Genomic DNA, 18,109 nt, shown 5'->3' with positions numbered 1-18,109 from the left:
CCTTTGCCAGATTGGGAAAGTTCTCCTTTATTATTTGTTCAAATACGTGCTCAATGTGTTGCTTTCCCCCTTCCCATTCTGGTACCCCTATAATTCGGATGTTGGAACGTTTAAAGGTGTCCTGGATGGTCTTAAGCTTTTCCTCGATTTTTTTGAATTATTTCATCATGCTTTCCTGCTTGGTTGATTCTATCTTCCTTCTGGTCCACTGTATTGTTTTGAGACTCAGATTCCTTCCTTTCACTATTGGCTCTCCTCCATGTATTTTCCTGCATCTCTTTTATGGTAACCTGCATCCTTTCATCTAAATTGTGCCCCAAATCAACCAATTCCGTGAGCTTTCTGATCACCAGTGTTTTGAACTGTGCATCTCATAGATTGGCTATTTCTTGGTCGCTCAAAAGGATGAGTCCCGGGGGACTGATCTGTTCTGTTGGAAACATGTCTTATGTCTTTCCCTGTCTCTCTCTTGGTCTGGTCGCTCTTGTTACGGTGGGGGAGCGGAGCCTTAGGTGTTCACCGGGGCTGGGCACCCCAGTCGCTAGATTGTGACGTTATATGTGGGGGCGGGGACGGAAGCGGGAGCAGGGATGGGAGGAAACAATGGCGGTAGTTCCTTTCTCCTGGTCTCAGACTCTTCTCTGGGATCCTGGGCTTCGAGCTCTGCCCTGGTCAGCAATTGCCGCCTCACTGGGTCCACCAGCCACAGCTTGCGTACTCAGGGATCACCGCTGCTTTCCTGCGCCCCAGATGGCTGTTGCACCAATTTTGGGCCAAATTTTCCCCGACTTCCGCACCCCCGACCCGCGCCAGCCCCGCATCCACCCAGCTCGTCGTCTCGTCGTCTCGTTGTCTCCTACCGGTCTGGATGTACGGGTCTACTTCAACTTCTTGGCTGTCCGACTTCCATTCAGATAAATCCTCTATCAGTTCTGAGTGTTATTCTATCTGTAAATTATTGTTGTTCTAATCTTGGTTGTGTGAGGAGGTATGGTGCGTTCACCTATTCCTCCATCTTGCCGGAACTCCAAAAAACAGAAATATTTCTTGAAGAAGATATAAGATATAAGAAACACTGTACACAGGACAATGATGACTCAGTCCTCTTCAAAGCAGGCACCTTGGGGCCTCACACAGTTCTCTCAATTGCCATCAGCTGCCCTGACGCATTTTCCTGAATCTCATCAATAGTCTGAAATCTCTTCCCTTTCAAAGGTGATTTTAGTTTAGGGAAAAGCCAAAAGTCACAGGGCACCAAATCTGGGCCGTATCGAGGCTGAGTCACCTGGATTTGATGTTTCGCCAAAAAACTGTGTAAGACGTGATGCCTGAGCAGATGTATTGTTGTGATGAAGCTGCCAATCACCAGTTAACCATAGCTGCAGCCTTCTGAATCATCTGAGTAGTTTCTGCTGAGGAATGTTCAAACAATGCAAAATCTGATGCAGATTTGTTGCTCTACTCACTCAGTCATTTTGAATGTGACGGCCACATAGTGTCCATGCACTCTCAATGGCATTTACTGCCCCTACTGACTAGTACAGTGAAGTGGTCACTATTCACACATGAGCATTCCAGTCCTCTCTCCTTGGCTGCTAAGTTATATAGATGCAGTGAAAACTGTCCTCATGATATTAACAATGACTGGACTTTTTCCAAACAGACTTGGTATGTGTGTATGTGTGCATGTGTATACACACACACATTCATGGAGGCAAGTAGTGCTGCTAATTCTTGAGACTTTTGGAGATTCACTGGTAAATTGGTTCTCTACTTTCCCTGCTACCTGCCTAGAACTCATTTTTCTCATATGTCCCAAGACCTTCACTACTTTTCTGTGAGCTTCAGCACTGAAAGTTATAACCTTGTTCTTTTTTCTCACTCTTTCTAGCCTGTGGGTTTATGCCTTTCTTAGAAAAAATATATATACACATATGTATACACATATATACACAGACATGTGCATGTATATATCTATGTAGGCAGCAGGGGAAATAGAGAACCAATCTACCAACAAATCCCCAAAGCTTAAGAATTAGTGGCACTACATATGTACCTCTAAAAATGGGGGCCAAAAAAAGGTAGGAACTAAAATCAATAAGGAAGACTAGATGAAAGTCTTTGGAATCAGTCAGAAGTTAAATCATATGAAAAAAATCTTCAAAATAAGGTATTTGGTAGTAGCTATTTTTTAATTTGCCTACTTTATTTTGGTAGGTTTTTTAAAATGTGTTTTTAGAAACCATTTTACCAATACGCCCAAAGAAATTTAAAAGGTAGCACATGATTAAAAATCCATATTATATAAACCACTATATCTACCTATGCATGTCCCTTAGCATAGATGTAGATGTAGATGTTTGTAGATATTTGTGTACATCTTTCATATTGATCCGTGAAGTTCTTAATGGCAGAATCCAGACCTGCTTCTTCTGTTTATATTCTCAAGTTCCTAGCACAATATTCTATCTGGGAAGGATTAAGTATTTATTGAGTCAATCAAAAGTACTTCAAGTATTAAGGGGGAAAAAAAAAAGCAGCCAGACTCCTCAGCTAGACAAGTGCCTCTCTTGCACCCAGTAAAAGTCTAGAACTTTTTCATCACTAAAGTTAAAGTCTTTGTGGGGACCATAGCATAGGTGAGCCCTTGGGTATTGAAAAACATGTACATTTATAACGAAGGCCAACACCACCAAAGACAAAACCCTGGGGACCAGGGCAGTCATCCTCTGGGTAGACCAGCCCAATGAAAAGGTCTAGCCAGGTAACGCAGACAATCCTACAGTGAAGCTCACAGACAACAAGTCCCACCCCTGAGCAGAGCATCCTTCCTTGGAGCCTTTTAGTTCTTCACCCTCAACACTGAACACAGAGTAAGGATTATCAGACATCTAAGGAAAGCCTCCCCCTCAAGAAATACAGTGACCAAAACAAAGGGAGGGGGAAAAGAAACCAATTTGGAGGACACATACCACTAGGGAGAAAATAACTTAAAAACAGAAAACTGTATTTCAGCCATGAAATAAGAACATAATTTCACAGAAGAAATCAAGGCAATTTCTGAGACAATATAGCAAAAAAAAAAAAAAGACACACACACACAAATAAAAAAGACATTTAGAAACAAGTTCAATATATGAATAAAAAGTTTCAGAAAAGAGGACAGAGAAAATGAAGAGGACAAGATAAAAGAATATGAGAAAATGCCCCAGAACTTATGGATGTGAGTTTTCATATTAAAAGGGTCCACTAATGGTCCTGAACAATGGATAAATATTGACTGCTTTTTATACAGAAAAAAAAACAGGTCAAGAATTCTCAAATGTAACACTGGAGGCTAGAATACAATGGGGCAATGGCTTCGAAATGCTGGAGGAATATTATTTGGAAATTGGAATGCTACAAACATACAAACATTTAAATTATTCAAGCAGCAAGGCAGTATAAAATCCTTCTCCGACTTGCAAGGTCTTGATACATTACTATCAACGCACTGTACTTCAGGAAGCTCCTAGAGGCTGGGCTCCAATATGGCATCAAAAAAAAGAAAAACAAGAAAGAGAAAGTAAAAGGAAACTGATAACAGAAATCCAACACAAGAGGTCCAAAAGGGAATTGTGGAAATGACAATAAAGATCTCCCAGATTAGTTGTGTACCAGAGGCAGACAGACCAGGTTAGAAAGTTTTCACTAAAAGAAAGATGAAACTGTAAAATATCCAATACGTCTGTCTAAAGGTCTTCAGAGAGACAGATAACTAGCAATGAATTTAAAGTTGAATTAGTGATAAATATATAAAATTTAAGCAAATATAAAAAAGAAAATCAAGCAAATGAAAGCCAAAAGAAGGAAATTAGTAGCCTCAGGGATATCATAAAATTGTTAAGGAAAAGTTATCATAGTTTATTTCACAGCTTAGGTGTGGACAGACTCAGGAGAACCATGAAATACTGATTCAGTTTAAATTAATTTAAAGGCATAGATAGAATACATATGTGATGGAGGCTGGTAGAGGGTGGAGAGCTAAATTCTCATATTCTACAATAAAAAGTAAATAAAATACCTAAAATAAAATGTACATTAAAAAAGAGATAGCAATACAATCAAGAGCTGCATAGTGTTTTAGTCAACAACAGACCACATATATGATGGTGGTCCCATAAGATTACAACAGAGCTGAAAAATTCCTGTCAGCTAGTGATCTCATAGCCATGGTAAGCTCTCAGTGTAATGCATTACATATTTGTGGTGATACTGGGTGTGAACAAATCTACTTTGCTGCCAGTTGTATAAAAATACAGCACATATATAGCCCTGGCTGGTGTAGCTCAGAGGATTGAGCGCAGGCTGCAAACTAAAGGATTGCCAGTTCAATTCCCAATCAGGGCATGTGCCTGGGTTGCCAGCCAGGTCCCCAGAGGGGGTCACATGCAAGGCAACCACACATTGATATTTCTCGTTCTCCCTCCCTTCCCCTCTCTCTAAAAATAAATAAAATCTTTAAAAAATTAAAAAAATAAAATACAGCACATATAATTATATACTTGATAATCATAATAAAAGACCATGTAACTGATTTATGTATTTATTATATTATGCTTTTTATGGTTATTTTAGAGTGTACTCTTTCTGCTTAGAAACATAAGTCTGCTGTAAAACAGCGTGCTGTGTTACACCACAGGAGCTTCCTATATCTCCTGTTGACTGCGCCTTTGAAGTGTATCATTTTCCTTTGTGCTTGATTTACTCTGGTGGTGTTTTGTATGTTAATATGTTGTACAGATGTGTATCTTAGGAGCAATAGGCTATATCATATAGCCTACGTGTGTAGTGGGCTATATCACTTAGGTTAGTGTAAGTGAACTCTGAGGCTCACACAACAACAAAACCATCTCCTGATACATTTCTCAGAATGTACCCACCTAGTTAAGCAGCACAAGACTTTGCAGCATTTTATATAGAGATAGGGAAGTCAAATAAAAAATAAGCAGGTAAGAGATGAAAATTTTGCTTTCAAGAGAGAAATGAGGAATGGGAAGGGACTGGCTCTGATTTCTTAACAAACCCCATAGAACTACTTGACTAAGTGCCCAAAGTGCTGAGTGTTTATGAGACCTTGACATGATCAGAGAAGATTTAATGCATGATATAAAATCTGGGGTTGCATCTTTCTAATATGTGTTGTTTTCAAAAGGCAAAGCAATAACTGGTAATAGACTTGAGAAATCAGATTTAATTTGAAGTGGTCTTATAGAGGCCTGACAGTCTCAAAGAATGGCATGTTCACTGGTTCAGTTTAATAATGTACAACCAAAAAAGAAGAAGAAGGAGGAGGAGGAGGAGAAGAGGAGGAGAAGAACCTGTCCTTCTGAAGGAACTTCAAAAGGCCCAGAGACTTTTTGGGTTCTCAATGGGCTTTTATGAAAGATGAGGTATCTAGTTTAGTCTACCCTAGAACTATTTTGCCTCCCTAAAACTAAATTCCCCCATCATTTCCAGGCCTTCTCTGCACCAACTGCCCTGACCCAGAACCCCCAGAAAGCAATTTTCATTTACTACTTAGCTCCAAACATTTTAAACCACTTCATTAACTGTATTAATATACAAAGGATATCAGTCTTGAGGACATATTTATAATAATAAAAGTATGGCTGAGTCACTCCAGTTTGAAATGCATCAGAGGTTCATCGCCCAGTGACTATGAGATGCTCTACTCTAAGCAACTGGAAAGGAGAGGTAAAACTATCTTATCTCTCCAGTCACCCACCATCTAGCCCTGTGCCTAACACAATGCAGGCTTTCAATCACTGTTAGGTGAATACATAAATGAATTTTGAAAAAGAAAACCAAAAGACAACAAGAGTTAAATGAAAAGGACCAGTTTCAAGTGAAGGATCATTTCAGCCCAAAGTTCATCAAGTTTCTAGTAAATGCAACCACTCCAGTGATTAAAGTTTTTGTCAACCTAGCATGCTCATACACAACATGTGGAAGTGTAATGACAGGATTCAACTATGACAACTGGCATCCCCTTTAGCTACTACTTACTGTAATGTTTATTGCCTACTGGGCATATAATATACAAAAAGTTATGTATTACTGTTACTAAGTGGTTTGGAATATCACAGAATATTAGAAAAAACCTTTAAAAGTCATCTCATTCAATTCAAAATGGGAGTTTCCTGTACATACAATACCCCTACTCAAGTCTGTCATGACTTGGCTGCACTCCTCAAAAGCTGCCAACAGATCTACTTCCACATTTACCCCGTGGCAATCTATTCTCCACCAGCTACTAGCAGAAAATTTTCAACAGGTAAATCAAATCATGCTGCTCCTTGCTGGAAACACTTTGAAGTCTTCTAACTACTAACTCCCTTCCTTAGGCCCCAGAGAATTGGCTCATCTCACAGCTGTCCCTTCTGTATATAAGGGCTTTCTTCTTCCTCAACCCAGGGTGGGGCGTATGTGTGTATTCCTTTTATGGCCTACAGGACTCTCCCAATTCAACCTTCCTCGTTCCCTGCTCCCATGACAAGCTCCATCTCAGTGTCAAGACTTAAAAAAAGAAAAAAGAAACCTCCTCAGAGACGCTCCCTTCTCGAACATCTCTCTCCATTCAACTCTATACCAATATTTGTTTTATTCATAGTATTCGTGCCAAGTGTGTATGTTTTGTTTTTTGATCCATCTTCCCTCCCAAACTGTCAGCTAGTTCCATAAACATAAAGAACTTGTCTGTCTTCTTATTCTTCTTCAGGATCCCAAATACATAGGAGGCACAGTAGTTATCTGAATTTATGGGTGGTAACCCAAACTCTGAGTGAAACCTCTACTGATGGAAGGCTAACAAGGTAACTTATCTCAATTTTTCTCTTTCTGAACTGAAATCTGTCCTCCAGGTGGTTGTTTCCTGTTGCAATCAACCAAACCCAGTGATGAACTACTGAATTTGATTTGGACTGGAGTTTAATCTTCTGTTTCTTAATTTTTGTTGTTGTTAGAAGGCAATGGACTTTCCGTCCTCAAGAAAAACATCACGTCCCCACACATTCATAAAACATAGAGGTTTCATCTCCTCCACCTAAAGTCCACCACAGACCCCAGACTAAGAAACTCTGAATTGGACAACGTAGGGGAGGTAAAGCAACTTTCTGGAATGCAATTTTTGAGAACTAAGGTTCTCAAACTTTAAGGAAAACTACAGAGCAAATTGTAGGCGGTAAGAGCGAAGTTCTTAGTTTAATCACATGGCAGATGACTTCACATTGCCTCATATAGAAGGTGCACCTGGCATCAATAAATTTTCAATCTAAAAGAAACATGGCAAATCACAGTCCAAAAACTTAAGCCCCAAAATGTAAGAAGTTCGGTCAAGGTCACCCACTCTATAGTGGTCGTTAAAACATGAACGTAGGTCTGTTCGTTCCCCCAATCCGGTGCTCTTTCGCCCAAATCGTACAGGTTCCAAACACTGCGCGTCCAGCCATGGGCTTTTAGAATGGGGGGGCAACGCAGACCTGAGTGAAGGCCGAGAAGAAAAGGAGAGAGCAGGACTGAACCAGAAAGGGTTACTATCTTCTCACATGGGGAAGGGAGCTTGCAACACCTCCAAGGGGGCTGCTGAGCTCACAGCGCTCACCTGTCCGGGACCCAGAGGCGGGTGGTGCGGTCCCGGGACACGGATACAAAGGCCCCCGGCGGATAGAAGCAGCACACCAGGCCGCGCACGTCCAGCTCGTGGCCCGGGAGCGAGCAGCTCAGCCGGTATCTGGCGGCTCGGCTCGCCATGGCCCTTGTAGGTCCGGCACCCGGGCCCGGGCACCAGTCGAGATCAGTCCGCAGGGGAGGCCAGGTGTGCGACGAAAAGCGACGGAAGAAGAGCCTGCAAGTGAGAGGCGGCCGGACACCGGAAGAACCGGACAGCCTGTGCGTAAGGGCTGCAGGGAAGGGGCGCGCCGAGCGGGTCGAGTGACACAGCAACCGGGGCGTGCACACCGGAATTCATCATCGACCTCAGCCCGCCATGACGCAGAGCGTGTGCGTCCCGACTGCTAAGGCGGTTGTGGAGCTGAGGCTCGCTTCCTTACTGCGCTGTCTTTTCTTTGTACACGCTGTAATCCTGGTCTTCGCCAAGCCCGAGTTTTTTTTTCCGATCCCTGGCTGAACTGTTTACTATAATACGGAATGTGGAGTGGGACTGCAAATCCCACAATGCCACGCACCAGTGGGACGAGATTCCCACCCCCCACCCCCCAGGCGCGGAATCTGGGTATTTTAAATCTTGGTCTGCAGGACTGCGCGCTGCTTTGTGGTTTACCCAGATTGTTTAGCGTGGTCTGTTAGGGCAGCTTTACCCCGAGTTCCTCAAACCTCTGCATAGTCTACTGATAGTTTTTCAAGTTATTGTTTTTTCATTAAAACGAGGGAATTTGGAGCCATACTGGAAACATTTGCTTACTTTAAATTCTGTGGACACTAAACTGGGTTCTTGGTAATTTAAAAAATACATGTTTTGTATTAAGCATTTGAAAGACTTAAAACAGTTTCTTTCAACTCTCACATCTGTATGCAAATAACAAAACCTGGTTCCCCCTCCCATATGTTTAAAAGCTCTGAGGGGGGAAATCTGCATATTGGTGACCTCTCAGAGAAAATACATGGACTACTTGGAAAGTTAAAGATAGTAAGAAAGGAAATATCTTATTTTTTTCTACCCTTCTGGCTTTTCTGCTGGCGCTCTGTGGCAAAAAAAAAAATAAGAAAAAATTACAGAAGTTTGTTAATACGTATGTCATACATACAAGAGAAACTCGGGGATGAGTAATTTACAAAGGTGACTCGAGCTTGGGTTATAAAGCATCTAAACAAAGGAACAATACATTTTTACGGAAGTGACAAAAAGAAAAAGGCCTTAAATCTTTAGAGGTATCAAATTATGGGAAGGCAAATATATGAGAAACTAATGGTAGATAAAGACCAATTAATAAAATTTGTTATGTAGCCTCCTCCTATGCAGTCTTCCAGGCTAATGATGGGTCTAAAATTGTGTTGGATGATCACTTTTGCCCTTCCTTGTAGAGAGATGAGGAGGGAAATCTTTAAAGATTTATGTACTCTTTTAAACAAATAGAGGGAACCTAAAGAGCTTTTCTTTTATCTGCTTCTTTTCAAGTGCCTTCAGCTCAAAATAATCCTTATAACAAAGTGGCATGTGTTGCAGTTGCAAATTCTACTACCCGTCACTGCAATGACAAAAGGAAAAGTGAACACTACAAATAAGTTGCGATCAAATAGTATAATTTCTTGAAAATAATTTACAAACTTTAAGTGAGAATTCAGTCACATAACATTATTTTGTTTGCGTTGATTTTAAACTACTTGCAGGCCAGCACATAAGAGATTAAATCTGGATATACATAATGTATGCAAGTTGGAAATAATGTGAAAATATTCAAAGTCCAATGTGTACGTATGTTATGATTGTAACTGCAATAACATTTATGCTCTGTCTATATGTAGGAAAACTGAAAAAAAAACTGCAAGTTACTTTATTAGAGAAGTGGGATTTGAGATGCAGTAGTTATTATATTGTTTTTTAAACACTAATTTTAAAACAATTCTTGTAAAACCACTTTCCATTTAATTCAGCCTTTCTCACAAACTTGAACCAAATCTCTGAAAGGACGCTTAAAGATATGAGGCTTCCAATGAATGAGGAACAGACGGCACTAGAATCGCATCCATACTTAATGCTGTATGTGTACATGTGCAGTCATAACAGTAAGTAAACTACTACTAATTAGAAGTAAAATGTACAATGCTGCCTACCAGGAGTGACTTCAAACAACAAAAACTGTTAACGTAGTACACCACAGCAGATGGAAGATTTTATAGGGATATAATTTAACTCGCTGGAGTGAGTACAGGTCAGGCATAATCAGAGGCGTTGTCTTGATTATAAAGAAAACAAAGGTTTTTTAAAATGGTCTTTTCTAGACAGCAAGCAGTTTTCCAAACCTTTCTGAAAAGCCCGGCAGTACTGAAATATCGCGAGAACATCTTACTTTGCCTTGCTAGTTGGTACTAGGAGCTGAGGCCGGGGATTGGCCAATCAGGCGGGGCCTCTTCCGTCCCCACCCGTTGCCGGGATACACTGAGCTACTTGGCCTCTACTAGTTGATACTAGTTGAGCCTGAGGGCTCAAGAAAGCTGCTGGTGTGAGTGGGTAGTCACGAGTCGGCGAACACGTCGGTGGTGGAGATGACTGGTGAGCTCCGCTGTGGTGCGACCCAGAGTCTTGTGACCTCCCTCATTCGGTGCTGACAGAGGTGAGAAATCCCGGGTTCCATTTCTCCTTCCCTCCCTCTGTAGGTTATTCTCTCACCTTGGAGATGCTGATGCGCTCCAAAAAAAACAAATCAAGCTGTCGGTTTTTAGCTGCTCTCCTCAGGCCGTTGTTAGGCCCGTGAAATCAAAACTGTAGCTCCCCAAAATGTGCGCCGAGACATCTAACTGTCCCCAGAGGAGACCTGCCAAGGCGAGACCAAAGGGAAGAATTCAAGAGCTTCAGAGAAAAAATTTACTGGGGACTGAGATTTTACTCAAAGTAATAATCGCTTTCTGTCTGTCGTTCATAGCATAAGGGACTTAGCAATTTTTAACTTGTTTATATATGTTAAAATGACTGTTTAGGGAAGATGATAGTAATAATAATTAGGAGCCAAGTGTTTTATATACACTGTAATCTTCACAGCAGCTCTGCAAGATAGAGGCTATCGACACACCTCTGTTTTACAGGTGAGGAAGCACCTCCAGAAGGGGTTGTAAGGCTGATAACTGTCAGAGCTCAAGTTTGTATCCCTAACCTTTCCTGAACCAAAGGCCAGGCTGCTTCTCTGAGTATGTGTGAATAAGCCCAGAGTTAGAGGTATTTTGGTTACTAGTACCACATCCTTTTATATTGCCCCCTAGGGCTGAGCTAATACTATGTTTTTACCATGATAGTAAAGCAGTAGCAAAGAAAATGAGGTGGAAATTTGATATGTTGTACATTTTTAAAGTTATCAGGAAAGCTAGGGTCACATTGACTAATTCTGCTGGATTCAGAGGTTTATTTTGTTAGTTTTCTTTGGGAGAAACCATGACCTTATCAGCCTTTCAAAAAGTTATTTCATGATACTCCCTTTTCCATTTGAGATAATAATAGTAATAATCTCTTACTTTGTCCACAGAATTCATAACGGCAAGGAAATAGAATAACGGAGCTAGTTGGAATGAGAAAGTTTTAAATTTTGGTGTAAACATATTCATTATGAAGTGATAATGGCATATCTGAATAGAAATTTTCAACAATTGAAAATTTAGAATCGATACCCAGTTTAAAGGACAGACCTGCAGACATTGATTTATGAGTCATCAACATAGTTGGAGGTATAAGACAAAGGATGAAAGAGTATATAGAGAATAAAAGTAATCCAAGCATTGGACAGGGAGTATAGAAGCCGAGAAACTATTTTAGTAGAAGAAATGATTTGTTTCACTTTTAATAATTTAGTAAATTTTTGTGACTGACAAGGCCTTCATGTGGGAGGAAATTCAGAAAGAACAAAAGAGAACAAATTTTTTGCCTGCCACTGGGATACTGGGGATATAAAGATGAATGAGATCCAAGCCTGTCCTTAAGGGAGAGAAATACTGAAGCAGATCATTTCAATCAGTGTGATGGTTACTAAGATATAGATATATCTAGGATACATAGTAGCATGTAGGACAGGCCTATAAATTCAATTTAAAGAAGGGGTGGTTGTGGACTGTTTTTTTGTGGAAGGATTCCTAGGGACAGTAACGGGCAAGATGTGTACTAGACAAGCAGACCAGCAAGGAGGCCAATGTACTAATCCACTTGAATCCATCAGGCCCTGGATAATACTGTAGGAATAGAAGGGGAGGTACATGTTAAACATTTAGGAATAAAATCAGCAGGACTATGTGATTAGCTATGGGAAATGAGGGAGAAGAAGAAATCAAAGACTTAAGTTTCTGATTTGTGTGACTAGGAGGTGCCACCAAGAGGAAGAACTGAAAAAACAAAAAGACTGAAAAAGGGGAACCAGAAGAGGGGAGCATTATGAAAATGGTTTCATGTAGGAGGGAACATTAGTAACAGATGACATTTACATCCCTAGCTGTGTTGGCAGGGGCCATTTGAATGGAATTGTAGAAAATGAGGCAATACTGGAAATTGAAAAGGTAGAGAATAGTGGATATAAGCTATTTTTTAGAGTTTGGCTACATAGGAAAAGGGTATATGGGATAGTGTTAAAAGTGTTTTCAAGATCAAGAAATTAATTTTTAAAGTTAGAAAAGAATTGAACATAACAGATTGAAAGAATGGAGAAAGTTTAAAGATATGGGCAAGAGTGGGATAGTTCCAAAGGAAATTGGGGTAGAAAGGAAGGGGACAAGGAAGAGGACTCAATTGTCCCAATGAAAATGGGATTAAGAGGGTAAATCAGAACAGAGATTGACCTTAAACAAAAGAATGGGTAGCTATTGAGATCAGAGCACAGGTTGGGTATAGGTAGGTTTGTGTGCTCCAAACTTTATGGATTTCAAACCTAATTTTGCGAAATTAGTAGGAAATTGAGTCATCTGCTGACAGTAGTGTAGATTGAAAACTGGTTAAGGATTGGAATCATGAAGGAGATAAATCATTTATAAAGGATAAATAAAATTTTCTGTGATGAGAGTCCAGCTAACATTTGTGACTATGATTTTGCAGTACTCCAGACTATACAGTTGTTATGATTTCTACTAGCAATGTTCAGTAAACCTGGTTGGATATAGAAGAAAGTATCTGATTTTGCCAGATAGGTCGAGTAAAGTTCAGGATATGAATTAGTTGATGGTGCTCATTAGACAGTACAGTGTAGAGAAGGAAAAAAGTCCTTGAAACTGCTCTTCTCAAAGGTCATTAATGGCTTCTTAGATGGGGATGTCAGTGGACATTTCAGTGTTCATATTATTTGAATTCCCAGCAGTAAATGGCATAACTGACCATTCCTCCTGTTTTCTTGGCATCTCTGACACATACTCCTGGTTTTTCTATTTGCTTTCTTGGCTCTCATTTTTAGTCTCATACTGTTTTATCTGAAGGCAGAGACATTCCTCTGGCAATAAATAGTCTTGAGCACTCTTTTTCTACTTCTTCTCTCTCTAGATCAGAATCTTTAAAAATCTTTTGAACATGATCTATAACAGGATATATATTTTATTTTTAAGATCAGTACAAATGTGTAAATTTATATAAATATAACTGACACAAAAATGTAATGAAATAATACCATTTCTATATAATGAACTCTTTTTTATTGCATTCCTTTATTTTGTTTTATGTTTAAAGCATATGGGTCATAACCTACTAAATTGTTCTTACAACCCCACTAGAAGGTCATGACTCATAATTTGAAAAATGTTATCCTAAATTATCAATGAAAACTTTAAATAATATTCTGATGGGCAAAGGAAGAGGCCAATAAACAGAGAGAATGAGTGAATTAAGGAAATGGTTTAAAAAGAGACTATTGAGAATAAAGATGAGAAGAAAGGGAGGAGATTAAGGTCAGAGAATAAAGTACTTCATTTAAAATGTTTGAGATGAAGCAATTCCAGATGATGACAAACTCAAGGTCTGGCCATGGCTATCTGAAATGGGATTGAGATGGTTACTGAAATTTAGGTTAGGGATCTGAACTAGAATTTAGATATTGAATCCAGTATCCATATGAAAGTCATTCAGGATATTGGTGGAACTGGAATAGAGACTAAACTAGAGGTACAAAGACCTTAGTAAAGATGAGGGAGACATTAAGTGGTCCCTATAAAAAGCAACCAGGAAAGATCTAAGGTAACACAGTTGTATTACCTGGTCCTTAAAGAGAATTCTGTTTATTTTTTTAAAGACTGGGAGGCATAATGTTTTGAAAGTGACATTGTGGGGCAAAGGTAGTACCATGCACTCCTTTGCTTTGGAATTGGGGCACTGGAAGCTAAAACAACCTTTGTTATTGAAAGCATTTTTTAGGGAAAACCAGTATTCTGTTAAAGGGAAGAGTAAAAGTAAGTATAGTCACACTTCAGTACTCACCTACTTTAGAATTTGTCAAACCCTGTACCCATAGCATTTTGACCAGAAAAAAATGTTTCAGCACTGGGCACTTACTTGGGACCCCTCGCACTTGCCAGACCTTGTATGAGTGATGACACCGCTCCACAAGAGAAAATGCTTCATCACTCCTTGCATTTGGTACTCACTGGTTTCACACTTATCATGAATTCTAGGATGAATTCATGATAAGTACCAAGGTACTACTGCATTTAATAACAGGATCAAGAATATAAGGGAATTAGTCATGGACCAGAAATAATAGAGAAAGACTGGAAGACAAACATGCTGGATAAACTTACTAGAGTATGAGATGAGAGCACAGGAGACATATCTAGAAGGCCTGGTATTTTGATGAGATTATAGAGAAATGCGGAAGGCATGTTTTAATAAATGATTTCATGGTTCTAAATGGTACATTAATGTCAAATTTGAACCAACTTAAATCAGGCTTAGCCTTGTAGTGGTACCTAGAATGGCAATTTGCAAGAAAAATCACTGTGGATTAAATGTTTGAAGGAAGGTTTATGTGGGGCACTAGTATATAGCTATAGAAGATATCAAATGAGAATTGAACTGTTTCTTGTTTCCAAACAGTGATTAAAGTGAACAAGCAATGGCTAGTAATCACAAACCTTCAGCAGCTCGCCCTGTTTCACGAGGTGGAATTGGGTTGACAGGAAGGCCTCCTTCTGGAATAAGACCCCCGTCAGGAAATATTCGAGTGGCAACTGGAGTAAGTTTAAAATAAATCTATTAAAATCTTGTGCATATATCTTGGTAGAAGTTGGAAAGCCTGTTTATAATGAGAAATTCTTTGTTATTTATTCTGTGAGTGTATTATAATATATCTTTGTTTTTCTGAAAACATCAAGGAATGTAAATGTATGAGAATGTCTGAAAGACACTATAGAGAGAAGGGGCATGCTCATGCTGATATTCAAGTGTATTTTAAAACTACAATTATTAAAGTGGTAGAGTGTATTTTTGTCACTATCAAAGGAAATGGATAGACCAAAAACAGAATTAGAAATAGGCAAGAATTTAATTAATGATTAAGGCAGCATTTCAAATTATTTGAACAAGTATGGAGTATTCAGTAATGCACATAAATTACTGAAAACCATTTGTTTTTTTAAAACTTGATCCCTCCCTCACATAGAATTTGAGATAATTAAGAAGCTTTATATTTAAAAAAGGAAACTATAAATGTTCTAGAAGAAAATACAGGCAAGTATTTCATATAAACTTGGTGTGGCCTAGGCTTTTATAAAATAATGGAAACACCAAATACTGAAAGACAGGGTATTTTTATATTTTAATTTACAAAATTGGAAATATCATAAAAACATTAAAAGAAAAATAACAAACTGGTAAAAAACTTATTTGTAATATATATGTCATACCTAGAGTTCAGAATCCATATGGGCTTTTTCTATGTTAAGGCTATAAACTGACCTAAATTTCGTGAGATTTCTTGTGGGGGCAGTGTGTTTGTATGTGTGTGTATGACAGGCAGAGGGGTGGTTATTATTACAAAACTATTCTAAAATTTATCCAAAACAATAAAAAAGCAAAAATAAGAATGTACTATGGGATGCTCCCTCCCTTGGAGCTCTCCTGGCCTCCGCAGATGAGAATAAGTTGTCCCGGCCGCAATCTCTTCTTCTGGCGGGAAAGGGTTGGCAATTCCCTCTAGTGGAGGATGCTTTGAGCACTTCTCCAAAATGGCTTTTATTGGGATCAGTATGTGCAGGGATGTATAGCATACATGCATAGCTCATCAATCAATGTCCAAAGGCTATGGTTATAAAAGACTGATATTATCTATAAATGACAATTGAAAAAATACAGAGATCTGCTTCAGGTCAGGGTCTGTTAGACATGCTGGTGCCAGATGGTTGTTAAGGTGTATTTCCTAAGATAAGGAGTTCACGTCTTAATGCTTAGAACTTAAACGTCTGGTTTACACCAACAGGGCTATAGCAAAGCAAAGCAAGCTTCAAAGGATACAATGTATTCTTTAGGCATGATTTCCCACAGGAACCCTCAGTGTTGGTGGGTTGTGCCTGCCACCAGCATTCCCTGCTTTCTGGTGGAGACTTAAAGGCAAGGCCTTACTCGTGCGGGGCTACAGTCTCTGAAACCACACAAAGTCGTACCCAACAATGTACAGTAGTATGAAATATATTATAAATCATAAGTAAAATGATGTTCTGGTTGCAACAGTAGTCTAGAAACAAACTCTGATAAATAGTAACAGCTTGCATGTAAGATAGAGTGTCATAAATCAGTAAATCAGTAAGAGAAAAGTACGTATTAGAACAAAATGCATAAACTTTACAAACTGATAATTCTAAGCAGAATAGTATCCTATAAAGGTAATTATTACATTTTCATTATAATTATAACTGTGAAATTTGAATATAACCTAAACAGCCTTACAATAGATAAATCATAAATTATATGTCTATCTTTATCCTAGACTATTAGGTAGCCATTAAAAATTCTTTTAAAGGATATTTGAGGAAATAATATATATAATACAGTATTAAGTGAAAAAAAGTGTGAGAAAAAAACTGTGGTGACAACATAGAAAGAAATGAATAAACCAAAATATTCATAGTAATTTCTCTGTTGCTTGCAGCAAATGGTTTTAACTACCACATAAGGTGCATATCGAGCATTCAGACCCAGACAATAGAGATAATGTTGGGTGCTGTGCTTAATTCATAACAAGAGCAGCATTTTGGGGATGAAATAATTTTGTTAAAGTCAGTTTTCTTAAATTTTTGAGATTTTTCTAGAGTTTCAGGTAATATCATCATCAACTTATACTGAAATGATTTTTCTAAATTTACAGATAGTACTGAAATAGGGTATCTTTTTCTATTATTCTAGTAAGAATTTATGCTTGTTAATTAAGTATTTATAAAAAGAAGTGGACATTGATCGCCTACTATTTGCCAGGTGCTTTTTACCTATTTAATATTTGCTGTTTTTAAAATAGTAATGCTCATTATAAAACATACAAAGAAATGTCAGAGTTCCCTCCTTCTACCCCAGGTATAATCATTGTCAACAGGGTGACATGTATCCTTTCAGAGTTTTTTTCCATTCTTTTCAAACACTGACATGTATGAATATATAACTGTATGACTTTAGCATTTTCCAAAATAAAGATAATAGTATGTACATTCTTGTCCTTTACTTTCAATAATGTATCATAAGTATATCAGTAATATATTATAAATATATTTTCATGTGAATACGTATATATTTTTAATATGTGCATTTTTAATTTATACTTTCTTCTCTGTACTTCCATCTAAATAATTTTTTTAAGAAGTAGCATAGTTATTTGAGTAGCTGTCATGATTATGATTGTATAGAGCTGAAGAAATTATTTAGAAGGTTTACCCAATGAGAGATTTAGCATTCTCTCACAAGGATCATTCAGAATAACCCTGAACTCATTTCGCTTGAATTTGGAGTTGACATTGTTTCTGTGCCCAACATATTTTCTCTGCAATGTGTCACTGTTGCTGGCTCCCCCATACTCAAAATAATTGCCAAGTAATTCTCAGAATCACTTAAGAACTATGTTAGCTGATAGGATTAGAGGCTACCAGCTAACAATTAAAATCCATCAAAATGAATGACAATGGTTGTATACAACCCCTGTATAAAATTTATACTACATATTTAATTTAATGTACTACTTGACTCTTTGAAGTCAGGGAAAAAAAGAAAAGAGGAAAAGGAAGATAAGAGAAAGATCATTTGGAATATTTTCAGGTTATCTTTTATACCTTCCCATGCCCATATATACTATTGTATATGAACTGACAAGAAGGTGAGTCTTGTCCTTTCCTCAGGGTGTATAATATTATATTGGATTTTGTAGACCTGAAGTAATAATATGAATGCTTGCTGAATAAT

At 38.4% G+C, this 18,109-nt stretch overlaps 2 protein-coding genes across 3 annotated transcripts in view; one reads left to right on the top strand and one right to left on the bottom strand.

Moving 5' to 3' along the window:
- Positions 1–8,066, bottom strand: part of PLAA (phospholipase A2 activating protein) — a 40,979-nt gene extending 32,913 nt beyond the window's left edge. The window contains exon 1 of the mRNA XM_045840821.1: positions 7,643–8,066. Within this exon, the coding sequence (XP_045696777.1) occupies positions 7,643–7,791 (149 nt within the window). The 5' untranslated portion in view covers positions 7,792–8,066. The remainder of the gene's footprint in view (positions 1–7,642) is intronic.
- A 2,065-nt stretch (positions 8,067–10,131) lies between these two features.
- Positions 10,132–18,109, top strand: part of IFT74 (intraflagellar transport 74) — a 106,056-nt gene continuing 98,078 nt past the window's right edge. For both annotated transcript variants that reach the window (XM_045840515.1, XM_045840513.1), the window contains exons 1-2: positions 10,132–10,331; positions 14,765–14,903. In XM_045840515.1, coding sequence (XP_045696471.1) covers positions 14,784–14,903 — 120 coding nt within the window. In that variant the 5' untranslated portion in view covers positions 10,132–10,331; positions 14,765–14,783. The remainder of the gene's footprint in view (positions 10,332–14,764; positions 14,904–18,109) is intronic.

The sequence above is a fragment of the Phyllostomus hastatus genome, unplaced genomic scaffold (genome assembly GCF_019186645.2).
Source record: "Phyllostomus hastatus isolate PE091 unplaced genomic scaffold, TTU_PhHast_1.1 phas_contig_34, whole genome shotgun sequence".
Classification (NCBI taxonomy): Eukaryota; Metazoa; Chordata; class Mammalia; order Chiroptera; family Phyllostomidae; genus Phyllostomus; species Phyllostomus hastatus.
Note: the sequence above shows the minus strand (reverse complement) of the source record. Positions and strands in the feature narration are given on the sequence as shown.